At 37.0% G+C, this 13,847-nt stretch overlaps 1 protein-coding gene across 34 annotated transcripts in view; it reads left to right on the top strand.

Moving 5' to 3' along the window:
* Positions 1-13,847, top strand: part of SCAPER (S-phase cyclin A associated protein in the ER) — a 490,115-nt gene that overhangs the window by 68,982 nt on the left and 407,286 nt on the right. For all 34 annotated transcript variants that reach the window (XM_070504430.1, XM_014841435.3, XM_070504422.1 and 31 more), the window contains one exon: positions 35-232. In XM_070504430.1, coding sequence (XP_070360531.1) covers positions 35-232 — 198 coding nt within the window. The remainder of the gene's footprint in view (positions 1-34; positions 233-13,847) is intronic.

The following is a 13,847-nucleotide window of genomic DNA, read 5'->3' as shown; positions in this document are numbered from 1 at the left end:
TTTGAAAATATTTATTCATGTTTTATTTCACCAGAACACTGCAGTAGACTGTAAAATAACATCATCTACAGCTGGAGATAAACACTTTGATAAAAGTCCTACTAAAACAAGGCACCCTCGGAAAATTGATCTAAGAGCTCGGTACTGGGCATTTCTTTTTGACAATCTTCGCCGAGCAGTGGATGAAATCTATGTAACTTGTGAATCAGATCAGAGTGTGGTGGAATGTAAGGTAAGGTTTTCTGTGAGCCTTCATTATCCATTTGAAGCCAATTTTTGCTACACCTAACTGGATCATTTACATCAGTAAATAATACTGTAGTGTTAACTGTAATTGCTGTGCTGTACATTAGATCCCCAGAACTTATTCATCTTGTAACTTAAAGTTTGTACCCTTTGACCAGCATTTCCCTATTTCTCCCATTCGTTGCAACTTCTGTTCTCTCTGCTTCTATGAGTACTTCAGGTTTTTCTTGGTTTTGACTTTTCAAGAGTAGTCTTGTTGTTTGTATTACCTAATCACATTCCTTTACATTCCGTGCAAGATTCAGTAGAAAGCTGTTTTGGTACAGTCCTGGGAAAGAAATAAAAGGGATGGATAGTCACACACACTTAGTTAAGAAATCTCTTATCTTTGTCTTCCATTGGTACTGTCGGTGGCACAGTGAGATTTTCACGTTCTTTAGTTTCATGTTTAATTGGACATTGCTCCCTTTCCATTGAGATACTTATCACTCTCCTAATTTACTCTGGTCAGGGAAAAGTGAGATTGATGGCTAACTGTAAACAATCTTGGGTGGGATTGGCATATCATTGTAACATGTGTTTTCTAATTTTAGATAACCTTGTGTTTGTAGTAGGATATCAAACACACACACAGCATAATCTGTCTCTAAAAATTCACTAAAAAGCCTGGCCTTTTAGTGAATGCAAACTATAATACTATATTATTTTATACTGAGTAAAATTATTTTGAGAAAAACCAGAGTGATTCATCTTCATAGAAATATTACAGAGATATCTTCTGTTTCTACAGTGACCATGGTTAAAAACCTTGGAATTCGTTATTTAATCTTTGAAATATATGAAGGGTCAAAGAAAAGTTATGTTGAGACAGCAGCTGTGTTTCCTCTCAAATTGGAAATAGCCAAAATAGGTTTTGGACTAGCTTGAAAATGATTCATCAGAAGTGGTTTTCAGAATAAACAGTAATTGAAATCATTCAAATTTATGGTTTGGTTGTCACAATTAATATTGTTACTATCAGCATGTAAAAGTTTGTGTGTGTTTTAGGAAAAAAAATTTTAAGCAAAATCATATCCTTGGAGTTTAATAAATCAGCATGTTTTGGTAGAAGACACTATCAGGCTAATTTAGGGTTATAGATTCTGTAAAATGAGTGTGTGGTCCTAGATAATCTCTAGGTCAACCCTAGAGATCAATCAGATCAGCAGATTCTTTGACTTTATTATTAAAAATAACAAATGGTTGATTGAAGAAATCAAATTTGTTTGTAAAATATGTACTTCTTTATAGAAGTGAGTTTGACCAATTGCAACCAAGTCTCTGTGATAAGCAGAAACTCTTGGATCTGTCTCTGAAACTGTATTTGAGGAAGCTAGACTTGGCCATAAGTCAGTGTGGCTTTTACTTCTGTTTCTGTAATTCACCTACCCAAAGCTTTGTGAAAGTTTAACAGTAATAGAAATTTGTTGTGCAAATGTAAGAATGGAGAAGATTTTGACAAAGTGAGAGGAGTAGAGATGTGTTCTCTGTTCTTTGTAGTGTGCCAAGATGCTCAAAGGCTTATGCTGAGAAATAAAATCTGGGAGCTTAAAAGTTATTTTCAGGGGCCAGCCTGGTGGTTTAGCAGTTAAATTTGTGTGCTCTGCAACCTGGGGTTTGCCAGTTTGGATCCCAGACGCGGACCTACGCACCGCTTATCAAGCCATGCTGTGGTAGGCATCCCACATATAAAAAAAATGGAGGAAGCTGGGCACAGATGTTAGCTTAGGGCCAGTTTTCCTCAGCAAAAAGAGGAGGATTGGCAGTGGATGTTAACTCAGGGCTAATCTTCCTCAAAAAAAAAAAGTTATTTTCCTACTCAACTCTACTCCTCTTCCTTTCCAGGACTTACAGGTGGTGGTGATGTAAAAAGATGCAGTTTAACATTTGGTCTAAGCATGTGCTGGATATATAATAACTAGAGTTCCATTTTTCTTTTGCTCTATTCTCATTATAAAAACACCTCTGTCCATTATCTTATTTGATTTGTACCTTTGTGAGATCTATAACCCAGGGAGTTTTCCTCAGTGTACAGGTAGATTTAACCCTTGTTTTGTGGATGTACTGACAGAATTTATCCCTGTTTGTGGTTTGTGTGTTTTAGCCTTAGTTAAGTAACCGCAATTCAGTTCTTTGTCTCATATGTAAAATGCAGTTAATAACACCTGGATTATGTAACTCACATGCTAAGTGTAGCAATATAGTGAAATGTATATTTCCTGCTTCAGCCAGGGTTGCTGACCAGAGCCCACCACTGTAATCAAAGGAGGCTAAATTTCTCATTTTTTAGTTTGAAGATGTGCCTGTTATGCCATGGGCCACTTCGTTGTGTGATTTGCTAAGATTCGACATTCCAGCAAAACTACACTCAAACCATCACCACCACATTTCCTTTTCTTCCTTATAAAGTGGGCTAGAGGGTGGGCTAGGGGAGATTGCTTTTTGGAGAGTACACAGTTAATGACGCAGTATCCATCCTCTCAACTTGTTCTCACAAAAGTTTGAAGTGGGGCTTGAATTGCTTGTGAAGTGTGTGAGTGTGGCTGTAGGAAAGGGAGACTGGCATTTTATTCTCTGGCTGGATCTTTGCTGACTGATTTTGGTGCCTCTGGAATGGGGGAAAGCATGGTAGGAACACATTGTGCTTTCCTTTCTCTGTTTACCATTTCCACCTGGGGAGAACTGGAACTGGAATGTTGGGGCACCCTTAGGTATAGAGACTCGTGCTTACATTTGCTTTAGAGATTTCATAGCACAGTAGGCTCGCTGGGTAGTGCATGCCAGCTGGGCTTGAAGGCACTATAGAGTACTAGGCCTTGGAAAGAGATAGGATGAGAGTTCTTGGTGATCAAGTAAAGAGGACCCCCAGAGTCTCATGATTTATGTGAGGGAAGGAGTGTGGACATTAGTGAAGATGTTGGAGTCATAGGAGCTTCCTATGGGTGCACTTGATTAGGTGACAATATGCAAAACTGATGGAGTTGGGCAGACACTGCTTGGGCAGAGGAAGCCAGGATGAACCTGAACACTGCCTAGTGAACAACATATGCTACCTGTGCAGAAGTCACCATCTTCTGCAGAGATCAGTAGAGACCACTGACCTCAGGCTGAGTCAGAGAAAGATTAGGGATACATCTCTGCCTGGCAGCACTCGACTCAGCTGGCAGTGCGGCATTACCTTAAGTCCCTGGAGAAGGACTAGCTGATGACTGTAGCAGACTCATCACTAGTATCTGGTGAGCTCTTGTAAGCAGAATATTGCTTTGTTCCCACAAGCTGCCACTTATGGCGAAGGACATAAGATTGTAAATGTAGGGGCCTGGGAAGGGGAGTACAGGGAAGGAAGGAAGGAGAAGACTCAGTGAGAACAAGCCATGCCCGTCTCTACCATAGGCATCTGCTAAAGGCCATATAATTCTCACTTGTGCTAATAAGAAGGTTGTTTGAAGATGGGATTTAAAAACTATTCTTTGATAATTGAATGTGATTGAAAAACTGTGAAATTTCACTTAACATACTCAGCATGTTTAGGATTCAACTGAGTACTTATGGGGAAAAACATGGAAGTATTCTGTGTTTATATCTCAATGAGTTGAGACTTCTCAATTTAACAAGTTAAGTAAGGATCAAAATGAGATGTGAGAAAATGCTTTGAAATGTATGACATGCAATAAAAACAAAATAAACTTTATAATGAGATAAAAGGAAAGTCACAGATGGAGAAACAGGAATATAGGTCCACGAGTAGAGAAGGAATAATCATAGAAGTAGGAAGAAGAGTAGGAGGATAGGATTGTCCCCCAAACCATGGCAGAAGTAAGAGTGTTGCAGAGATCAAGAATGACTGCAGTTGAGAGAGTTGAAAGCCTTTTCAATTTGGCATTCAAGAGGAACAAGAGCACATGGGATCAAGGTGAAAATTTGTGGTAAGAATGTGAACTTCCATCTGATAGTTCTTTGCCCTTTTTATTTTTGCAAAGTAGGAGGTATGGGGTTTGTGGGGTTGGAGGTTTGAGGAAAGTGGCAAAGTTCTGAAGTAACTGTGATGGAGAATGGAAGGGCTGACTTACAGAAATCAGGATTGCCCAGCAGCCTTGAAGGTCACAGGTGAGATTGGAAATTCTTCTTTCCTGTATCTTCATTTTCCTTATTGGATTCCTCTCCCCTCAGCATTAAACATGCCTGTTTCTCTTCCATCCTAAACAAAGAGAACAGCAAAAAGAAACGCCTAAACTCTTTCTCTGCTTTACTTATGCTTTCACCTACTCTCCCATCATCCATTTTTCTCCTCCCTTTCTCAGCCAAGTTTGTTGGAAGAACTTTCTACATTTGCTGCCTCCATTTCCTTTTCTCCCAGGCACTCATTAGTCTACTCCAACCTGGTGCCACATTCCTATCATCAGAGCTCCTATTAAAGTTGCTGGTCACTTCTGTATTATTTAGTCCAGTGGTTGTTTTCAGTCCCTTCCGTGATCTCTGAGCAGCATTTCACACTGTTGACCGCCCCTTCTGCTTACAGCATCCTTTCCTTCGGCTTTCCTGGAACAACCTCTGCTAGTTTTCCTCCTCCTTTGTTGGCTGCTACTTCTGCCTTGTTTTTCTTTGCCACCTGACCTGTAGCTGTTGGGAGGTCATCAAAGTTCCTTTTAGGCCATCTTCTTTTCTCACTATTATATACTTTCTCTCTCTGCGGTTTTATCCAGGCCATGGCTTAATTTACTATTCATTTGCTGATGATTCTTAAATTTATGTCTCTAGCCTATAACTTCCTTCTGATTTTCAGATCTGTATGTCCAACTTGTCTAGTTGGCATCTTTATTTGGATGTCTCACAAGTGTATCAAACTGACATATATAAAACTAAGTTCATGATCTCATCCTAAACCCCAAACCTAGAGATGTATTTCTCTTTCCTGAGTGAGCAGATATTCCCTCATCCTCCTCCCTTCACCTCATTCCAGCCACTGTCCATTGCATTGGCCCCTTTCAGAATCACTTCCTAAATCTTTCCAATATGTCTCTTCTCTCATTCTCTACTGCTGCCATTCGAGTCCAAGCTGCCATTATAAAGTTCCTGGATTACAACTGAATTTTTTTTTTTTTTTTGGAGGAAGATTAGCCCTGAGCTAACTACTGCCAATCCTCCTCTTTTTGCTGAGGAAGACTGGTCCTGAGCTAACATCTGTGCCCATCTTCCTCTGCTTTATATGTGGGATGCCTACCACAGCATGGCTTTTGCCAAGTGGTGCCATGTCCGCACCCGGGATCCAAACTGGGGAACCCCAGGCCGTGGAAGTGGAATATGCACACTTAACCTCTGCACCACCAGGCCGGCCCCACAACTGAAATGTTTTAACAGGACTCCCTGCATCCTTCTAGTCCTTTCTCCATATTACAGACAGAATGATACTTTAAAACCACAAATATGATCTCTTATTTCTTTGATTATAGCTCCTCAAAAGTTTCCCTGTGCTCTGAGCATTAAAATCCTCAGCATGTCATTCAAATCTTGAGTGACGGGATCCATGCATACCTCATTTCACACCGCTTTTCTCTCCTCCCTTCAGCCTCATTTAAATAAGCCTTCTTTCAATTACTCGAACATACCATGTGCTCAGGTTATCTCCAGGCCTTCCCGTGTTCTGATTTTTCTGCCCAGAACACTTATCCCTCCTCCTTGCCCAGCACCTCTTCACGTCCCCCATCCCTTTTACCTAACTTCTATTCATAATTTAGGTTTCAGGTTAAGTGTCACTTCCTCAGGGGAGTCTATCCTGATGTTTCAGACTAGATCAGGTTCCCCTCTAATATACACTCCATAACATACACTTCTCCTTAGAAACACTTATCACAATTGAAATTAAATAATTTTATATTTAGTTGTTTTAACCTGTCTCTCTTACTAGACACTAAGCTCCATGAGGACAGAAACCACACTGTCTTGTTTACCTTTCCATCATCAATTCTTGGTACTGGCACTGGAACATAGTAAATGCTCAGTAAATAGATGTTAAATGGTTGTGTGAATCAGGGAGACTACCAACACTTTTGCAGTGATGTCAGTCTTCACAGTTATGTGATTCCTCTCTCCCCTCAATGATACATAGCAGCCAATCACATGCTAAAAATGTGCAAATATTGTGGGTATATGGATTAATCATGGGTTGGTATTCTTTAGGCAGATGTAGTGGCCATTTCACTTGAGTAAAGGAGTTGAAGAGGGTAAGAGAGTAATTGGAGTAGTGGACCGTGGAACCTAAGCTGGATGGGGAAGGAAATGACTAGGAGAAGGCTGGTATATAATGGAGAGAGTAGAGAAGCTAAGTGTTTGCAAATATTCCTCGGACATGGTAGGAGTAGATAAGGTGGATTCTCTGTAGCTAGAAAGTAATAGGTTTGTATTTATATTTTATATTTATATTTTTAAAGTTATTATTTAGATATTCCAAATACTTGTTTTTTACCTTCTTATCTGTCATATACTGAGATATTTTAAAGTCTCCCACTACTTGTGCAATTTCTTCAGTCTCTTTGAATTTCTAAGAATTTTTGCCTTCTACATTTTGTTGCCTTGTTTTTAGTTGTATAAAAGATCATATGAGTTATATTTTTGTTGTGAGTTTAACATTTCTCAGTATAAAAATGACCCTTTTGCCCAGTTTAATGTTTTTCTTTGTGAATTCTATTTTGTGTGATATTATAATCTCTCTCTCTTTTTTTTGATTTGCCTGTTACCCCTTGGCTCAGGTGTTGAAATTTTTTTCAGAGAACATGAGATGCAGCGCAGGGATAGCAGGCTAAGAGTTCACCTATACATTTATAGGAGTGGGCTTCACTTACCCCACCATTGTCTTACATTAATAGCTCTTTTTTTAATTTAATTTTTCTTTTTATTGCTTCCATATGTGTACATATTGTGAAATGATCCCCACAATAAATCTAGTTAACATCCATCACCATACTAGTTACAGTTTTTTTTCTTGTGATGAGAATTTTTAAGATCTGCTCTTTTAGCAGCTTTAAAATATACAGTACAGGATTATTAACTGTAGTCACCATGCTGTACATTACATCCCCAGGACTTAATTATTTTATAACTGGAAGTTTGTACTTTTTGACCTCCTTCATGCATTTTGCCCACCTCCCTCTCCATTAATAACTATCTTTTCCTCTATCTGATCTTTCTAGCCTTATTCTAGTTATTTATTCTTTGCTGTGTTTCATTCATTGTAGCCTTACAATAAAATTTTATTGATTGATTAAAAAATAAGGGGCCGGCCCCATGGCTTAGTGATTAAGTTTGGCACACTCCACTTTGGTGGCCCAGGTTCACGGGTTTGCATCCCAGGCACAGACCTACACCACTCATCAGTCATACTGTAGCAGTAACTCATATATAAAGTGGAGGAAGATTGGCACAGTTGTTAGCTCAGGGCTAATCTTCCTCAGCAAAAAAAAGAAAAGAAAAGAAAAATTATTTTTTCCTATGTATATAACATCTCCCAAAGCATTATTTTATGATTCAGTGTTTAAGTTGTAGAGATAGATGAGCTGTCGTTGTTTTAGTCTGTTTAACATGACACTTAATTGATGATCTCTTGGTTGACAAATCTTTGTTCTTTATACCTGGTTCTTGTGTATATTATAATCAATAGGACATAGATTATTTTTCTTTTGGATATTTGGAATAACTTAATAACTTGATCCTGCAGTTACCATGTCATAACTATTACTGGGGTTAGTCAAACCTGACTTCTCTGGGCTAAGTTCCTAGTTATAGTAGCCTACCTCTTAGCTTAGTTATGGTAGCCTAGTTGTTCATACCATTTTACACAATACTTTCACTTTTAAACTATTTCTTCCTGATTTTATTTCTGTTAATGAAACCACCATTCTCCCAGTCACCCATGTTCTTTTCTTTGTCAGCTGCGAAGTTCTTATCCATTCATCTTTTGCATTGTTTTTTTTTGTTTGTTTGGTTTTTTCCATTTACAAACCCCCTACCTCTTTCCTAGTGTCAATACATTGCCTTTTAAAGACCCATATTACTCTCTGGTGAACTATTTTCTTGTCCTTTTGGGTATGTCCATCTCTACTTTTTTTTCCCCATTTACAGTTCTTTTTACTAATGACATTATTTCTAAAGTACAGTTCTGATCATATTACTCTCCTGCTGTAAAAATTTTATTGGTTCTGTCTCCATAGGCTTCTGAATCCAGAATAGATTAATCATTTTGGCTTTTAAAACCTCCTGCTATATCGTTTTAGTTGACTTTTCCAGGTTTGTTATAATCTTTGCTAAGTTGCCTCTAAACTCTATTAAGAGTTCAGAATTACAGAGGAGTTTAAAAAAGCTGAGTCCTCAGGGTCCAGCCTCGATTGTAGCATTGCCTTAGAATTTGGGAGGCTTTGGGATTCCAACTGGGGACCGTTTGTTATAAAGGGATTAATTTTCTCTTTTGGGAACTGAGATAATGCAACAGGATGAAATAATCTGTTCCCTGAGACTTTGTTGACCTTGATCTCAGTAGCTACTATCTGTAGCTTTTAGATAAAGAGAAGAAAGTGGGTAGGATCTTGGAAAGTGGATGTTTGTTCAAGTCATTTTGGCACAAGAATAGTAACTGGAGGGTGAAATTCATTGCCACCTGATTTCTTTTTGTTGAATTCATTTTGTGCATAGTTGTATTTTTGGGGGCCTCTCTGGGTATGCCTTTCAACCCATTTCATTTTTAGATATGAGTTCTCAATGAAGTCCAGAGAGATAGAACTTATTTGAACATCATTGTCTTAAACATTGGGATATGTTCATGTTGAGACTAGATAACTGGGTCTGAGGAACTGCTATTTCAGTTTCCTGAAAACTCTCTTTTGATTTGAATTTCCTGTTATGGAAATGACTATTGTTTGGGATTTTTACTTATTAGCATGTTATGACAACTGTTTGTGGAGTACAGGTGTTTTTTCCTATTGATGGGATATGTATTTGAAGGACTGAGGGACTTCTGAAAAGCAAATATGAGAAAAAATAGATAACAGGATTGAAGAAAAAATTTAAATGAGATCTTTTTTACTCAATCTCTGGTGTAAAGATTCTCCCCCCCAAGTTTCATAAATGGTAGTAAAAACGCACATGACATAAAATTTACCATATTAACCATTTTTAAGTGTACAATTCTGTGGTATTAAATATATTTATAATGGTGTATAACCATCATCCTTATCTTCATAACTCTTTCATCTTGAAAAGCTAAAACTCTATACCAGTTAAACAATAACACTCCATTTCCCGCTCCTCCCAGCCCCTATCAACCACCATTCTACTGTCTGTCTCTATGATTTTGACTACTTGAGTACCTCATATAAGTGGACTCATCATACAGTATTTGTGTTTTTGTGACTGGCTTACTTCACTTATATAAGGTTCATCCATGTTGTAGCATATGTCAGAATTTGCTTCCTTTGTAGGACTGAATAATAGTCTGCTGTACATGTATACTACGTTTTGCTTATCTAGTTATCTGTTTATGGACACTTGGTTTGCTTCCATATTTTAACTATTGTGAGTAATGCTATGAACATGGGTGTACAAATATCTCCTCAAACTCTTGCTTTCACTTCTTTGGGATGTATATCCAGAAGTGGAATTGCTGGATCATATGGTAATTTCTATTTTTAGTTTTCTGAGAAACCACCATACTGTCTTCCATAGTGGCTGTATCATTTTACATTCCTACAACAGTGCACAAGAGTTCCAGTTTTTCCATATCTTCACCAACATTTGTTGTTTTCTGCTTTTTTGGTAGTAGCCATCCGAATGGGTATGAGGTGTTATCTCACACTGTGGTTTTAATTTGCCCTTCTCTAATGGTTAGTGATTTCGAGCCTCTTTTCAGTGTGTATTGGCCATTTGTAAATCTTCTTTGGAGAAATGTCTATTTATGTCCTTTGCCCATTTTTTTGAATTGGTTTGTTTGTTTTTTTTTGTTGAGTTTTCGTTCTCTATGTATTCTGGATATTGATCCCTTATCAAAAACATGATTTATAAATACTTTCTCCCATTCTCTGGGTTGTCTCTTTATTCTGTGGATAATGTCTTTTGATGCACAAAATTTAAAAAATTTCACGGTGTCCCATTTGTATGTTTTTTCTTTTGTTGCCTGTACCTTTGGTGTCATATCCAAGAAATCATTGCCAAATCCTGTGTCATCAAACTTTTGCCCTGTGTTTTCTTCTAAGAGTTTTATAGTTTTATGTCTTAAATTTAGGTCTTTGATCCATTTTGAGTTAATTTTAGTGTATGATGTTAAGTAGGGGTCCAACTTGATTCTTTTGCATGTGGATATCCAGTCTTCCTAGCACCATTTGTTGAAAAGACTGTCTTTTCCCCATTGGGTGGTCTTGGGACTCTTGTCAAACATCATTTCACCATATATATAAGGATTTATTTCTGGACCCTCTATTCCATTGGTCTATGTGTCTGTCTTTATGTCAGTACCACACTGTTTTGATGCTGTAGCTTTGTAGTAAGTTTTGAAATCAAGAGGTGTGAGTCCTCTAGTTTTGTTGTTCTTTGTCAAGATTGTTTTGGGTATTTGAGATTTGAGATTCCATATGGATTTTAGGATGGGTTATTCTATTTATGTAAAATACATCATGGGCATTTTGATAGGAATTGCGTTGAATCTGTACATTGCTTTGGGTAGTATTGACATTTTAATATTGTGTTCTAATCTATGAACATGGGATGTATTTCCATTTATGTCTTTAATTTCTTTCTGCAGTGTTTTGTGGTTTTTATTGTACAAGTCTTTCACTTCCTTGGTCAAGTTAACTCATAAGTATTTTATTCTTTTTGATGCTACTGTAAATGGAATTGTTTTTGCGATTTCTTTTCATATTATTTATTGTTAGTATATTAAAATACAACTGATTTTGTTGACTTTTTGTTGACTTTGTATCCTGTTACTTTCCTGAGTTCATTTATTAGTTCTGACAACTTTTTTGTGGAGTCTTTAGGATTTTCTACATGTAAGATCATATCATCTACAAACAGAGATAATTTTACTTGTTCCCTCCAGTTTGGATACCTTTTCTTTTTCTTTCCTAATTTCTCTGGCTAGAACTTACAGTACTGTGTTGAATAGAAGTGATGAAAGTAGACACCCTAGCCTTGTTCCTATTCTTAGAGGAAAAGCTTTCAGTCTTTCACTATTGAATCATGTTTGCTGTGGATTTTTTGTTTATGGCTTTTATTATATTGAGGGAGTTTGCTTCTATTCCTAGTTTGTTGAGTGTTTTTATCATGAAAAGGTGTTGATTTTTGTCAAATGCTTTTTCTGCTTCAATTGAGATGGTCTTGTCTTTTTTTCCCTTCATTTTTGTTGATATGGCATATTAAATTGATTGATTTTTGCATGTTGAACCATCCTTGTATTCCAGGAATAAATCCCACTTGGTCATGGTGTATAATCCATTTAATCTGCTGCTGAATTCTGTTTAGTGGTATTTTGTTGAGGGTTTTTGCAACTATGTTCATAAGGATTAGTGAGCTGTAGTTTTCTTGTAGTGTCTTTGTCTGGCTTTGGTATCAAGGTTATGCTGGTCTCATAGAATGAGTTAGGAAATATTCTCTCCTCTTCAATTGTATGGAAAAGTTTGAGAAGGATTGGTATTAGTTCTTTAAATACGTGGTAGAATTCACCAGTGACGCCATCAGGACCTGGACTTTTCTTTGGTTAGAGATTTTTGATTATTGATTCAGTCTCCTTAGTAGTTATAGGTCTATTCAGATTTTCTGTTTCTTTGTGATTTAGTCTTGGTAGGTTTTGTGTTTCTAGGAAGTTATTCATTCATTTCATCTCAGTTATCCAATTTGTTGGCATACAGCTATTCATAGTATTCTTTTATAATCCTTTTTATTTCTATAGAATTGGTAGTAATAGCCCCACTTCCATTTCTGATTTTAGTAATTTGAATCTTCTTTTTTTCCTTAGTCCATCTAGGTAAAGGTTTTTCTGTTTTGCTGATCTTTTCAAAGAATTGACTTTTGGTTTCATTGATCCTTTTCTATTTTTTTAAAGTTTCTATTTTGTTTATTTCTGCTGTAATCTTTGTTATTTCTTTCTGCTAGCTTTGGATTTAGTTTGTTCTTTTGTAGCTTGTTAAGTTGTAAAGTTAAGTTTTTGATTTGAGATCCTTCTTGTTTTTTAGTGTAAGCAATTAAAGCTATAAATTTTCCCTGAGCACTGCTTTAATTGTGTTCCGTTAGTTTTGAGGTGTTCTGTTGTCATTTTTGTTTGTCTCTAAGTATTTTCTAATATCCCTTTGATCCATTTGTTGTTTGAATGTGTTAATTTCCACAAATTTGTGAATTTTCCACTTTTACTTGTGTTATTGATTTCTAACTTTATCCTGTTGTGGTTGGAGAAGATACTTTGTATGATAGCTATCTTTATAAATCTATTGAGACTTAATGGGTGGCCTAATGTATGATTTATCCTGGAAAGTGTCTAGAATAGAGATTCTTAACCTGGGATTCTTAAATCTGTGTGTATCATCTGAAGGTATTATGAAATTATTTTGTTCATGTATATTATTTTGAGTCCATAACTTTCATCCAATTCTTAAAGGTGATTGTCACCTGAAAAAAATATACCACATATCCTGGATTAACCTGTATTTCACTTAACCTCTCCTGTCTTAACAGTAGATGAGAAAGGATCATGGAGGGATAATGATACAAACTTGGAAATTTAACTTCCTCTCTGAGAAGTTAAAAAGGACTGTTATCCTAGATAGCCATCCCTGGAAGGGCCTAGTCAACTAGTCTCCTGTCAAGGTGATGAGGCTCATTAGAAGTGCTTCTACTTTTTCTGCTCTATTGTTTTCACCAGGCCTCATTCAGCAGTGCTGGTAATTCGGTCACAATTCTTGATTGTAGCAACATGTTAGACTTCCAGATCCTCAGTCTTTTTCTAACCATGCTTATGGCTTCAGCCTGTCTGGAGACTGCCTCATCTTGAATCCTGTTCACTTGATATAATCCCCTTCATGAGCCCCATCAAAGTTTTGCTCAGTATTCCGACCATAGCTTCCAATACCAGCCTTCAACTCTTTATCAACGGGCTCTGCTTCATCTCAGACTCAAGCCCCTTGTTGGAGTGACTCCTGCTACAATTAAATTAGGCAAGCATCTCCCATCTTTTCATGATTCCCATAAAAAATTAAATATATTGCAATATATAAAGTAGGATAACTGAATAAAACAAAGCAAGAAGATTAAAAAGGTAAACATTAAATCTATAATGTTTACTGAGTGACATTCAGATTCTGTTGTTTGGATGAAGACTATTTAACAGGAATTTACTGGTACCCTGGGGGCAAATCAAGGAATTTTAGCTGATATTCTTGAGGAACAGGGAGAAATCTTTAGGAAATGAATTTTCAAAAAAAAAGTTGAATCCTAGGAGATCCTGCCCAGTGTTCTTAGTCAAGAGGCTTCTTGTTTTCAGAAGAGGATAAGATGAATGTTTAGGTGAGATCTAGTTGCAGTATTATGCA

Source organism: Equus asinus, chromosome 2, assembly GCF_041296235.1.
Source record: "Equus asinus isolate D_3611 breed Donkey chromosome 2, EquAss-T2T_v2, whole genome shotgun sequence".
NCBI classification, from domain to species: Eukaryota; Metazoa; Chordata; class Mammalia; order Perissodactyla; family Equidae; genus Equus; species Equus asinus.
This window is presented reverse-complemented; position numbering and strand designations above follow the sequence as displayed.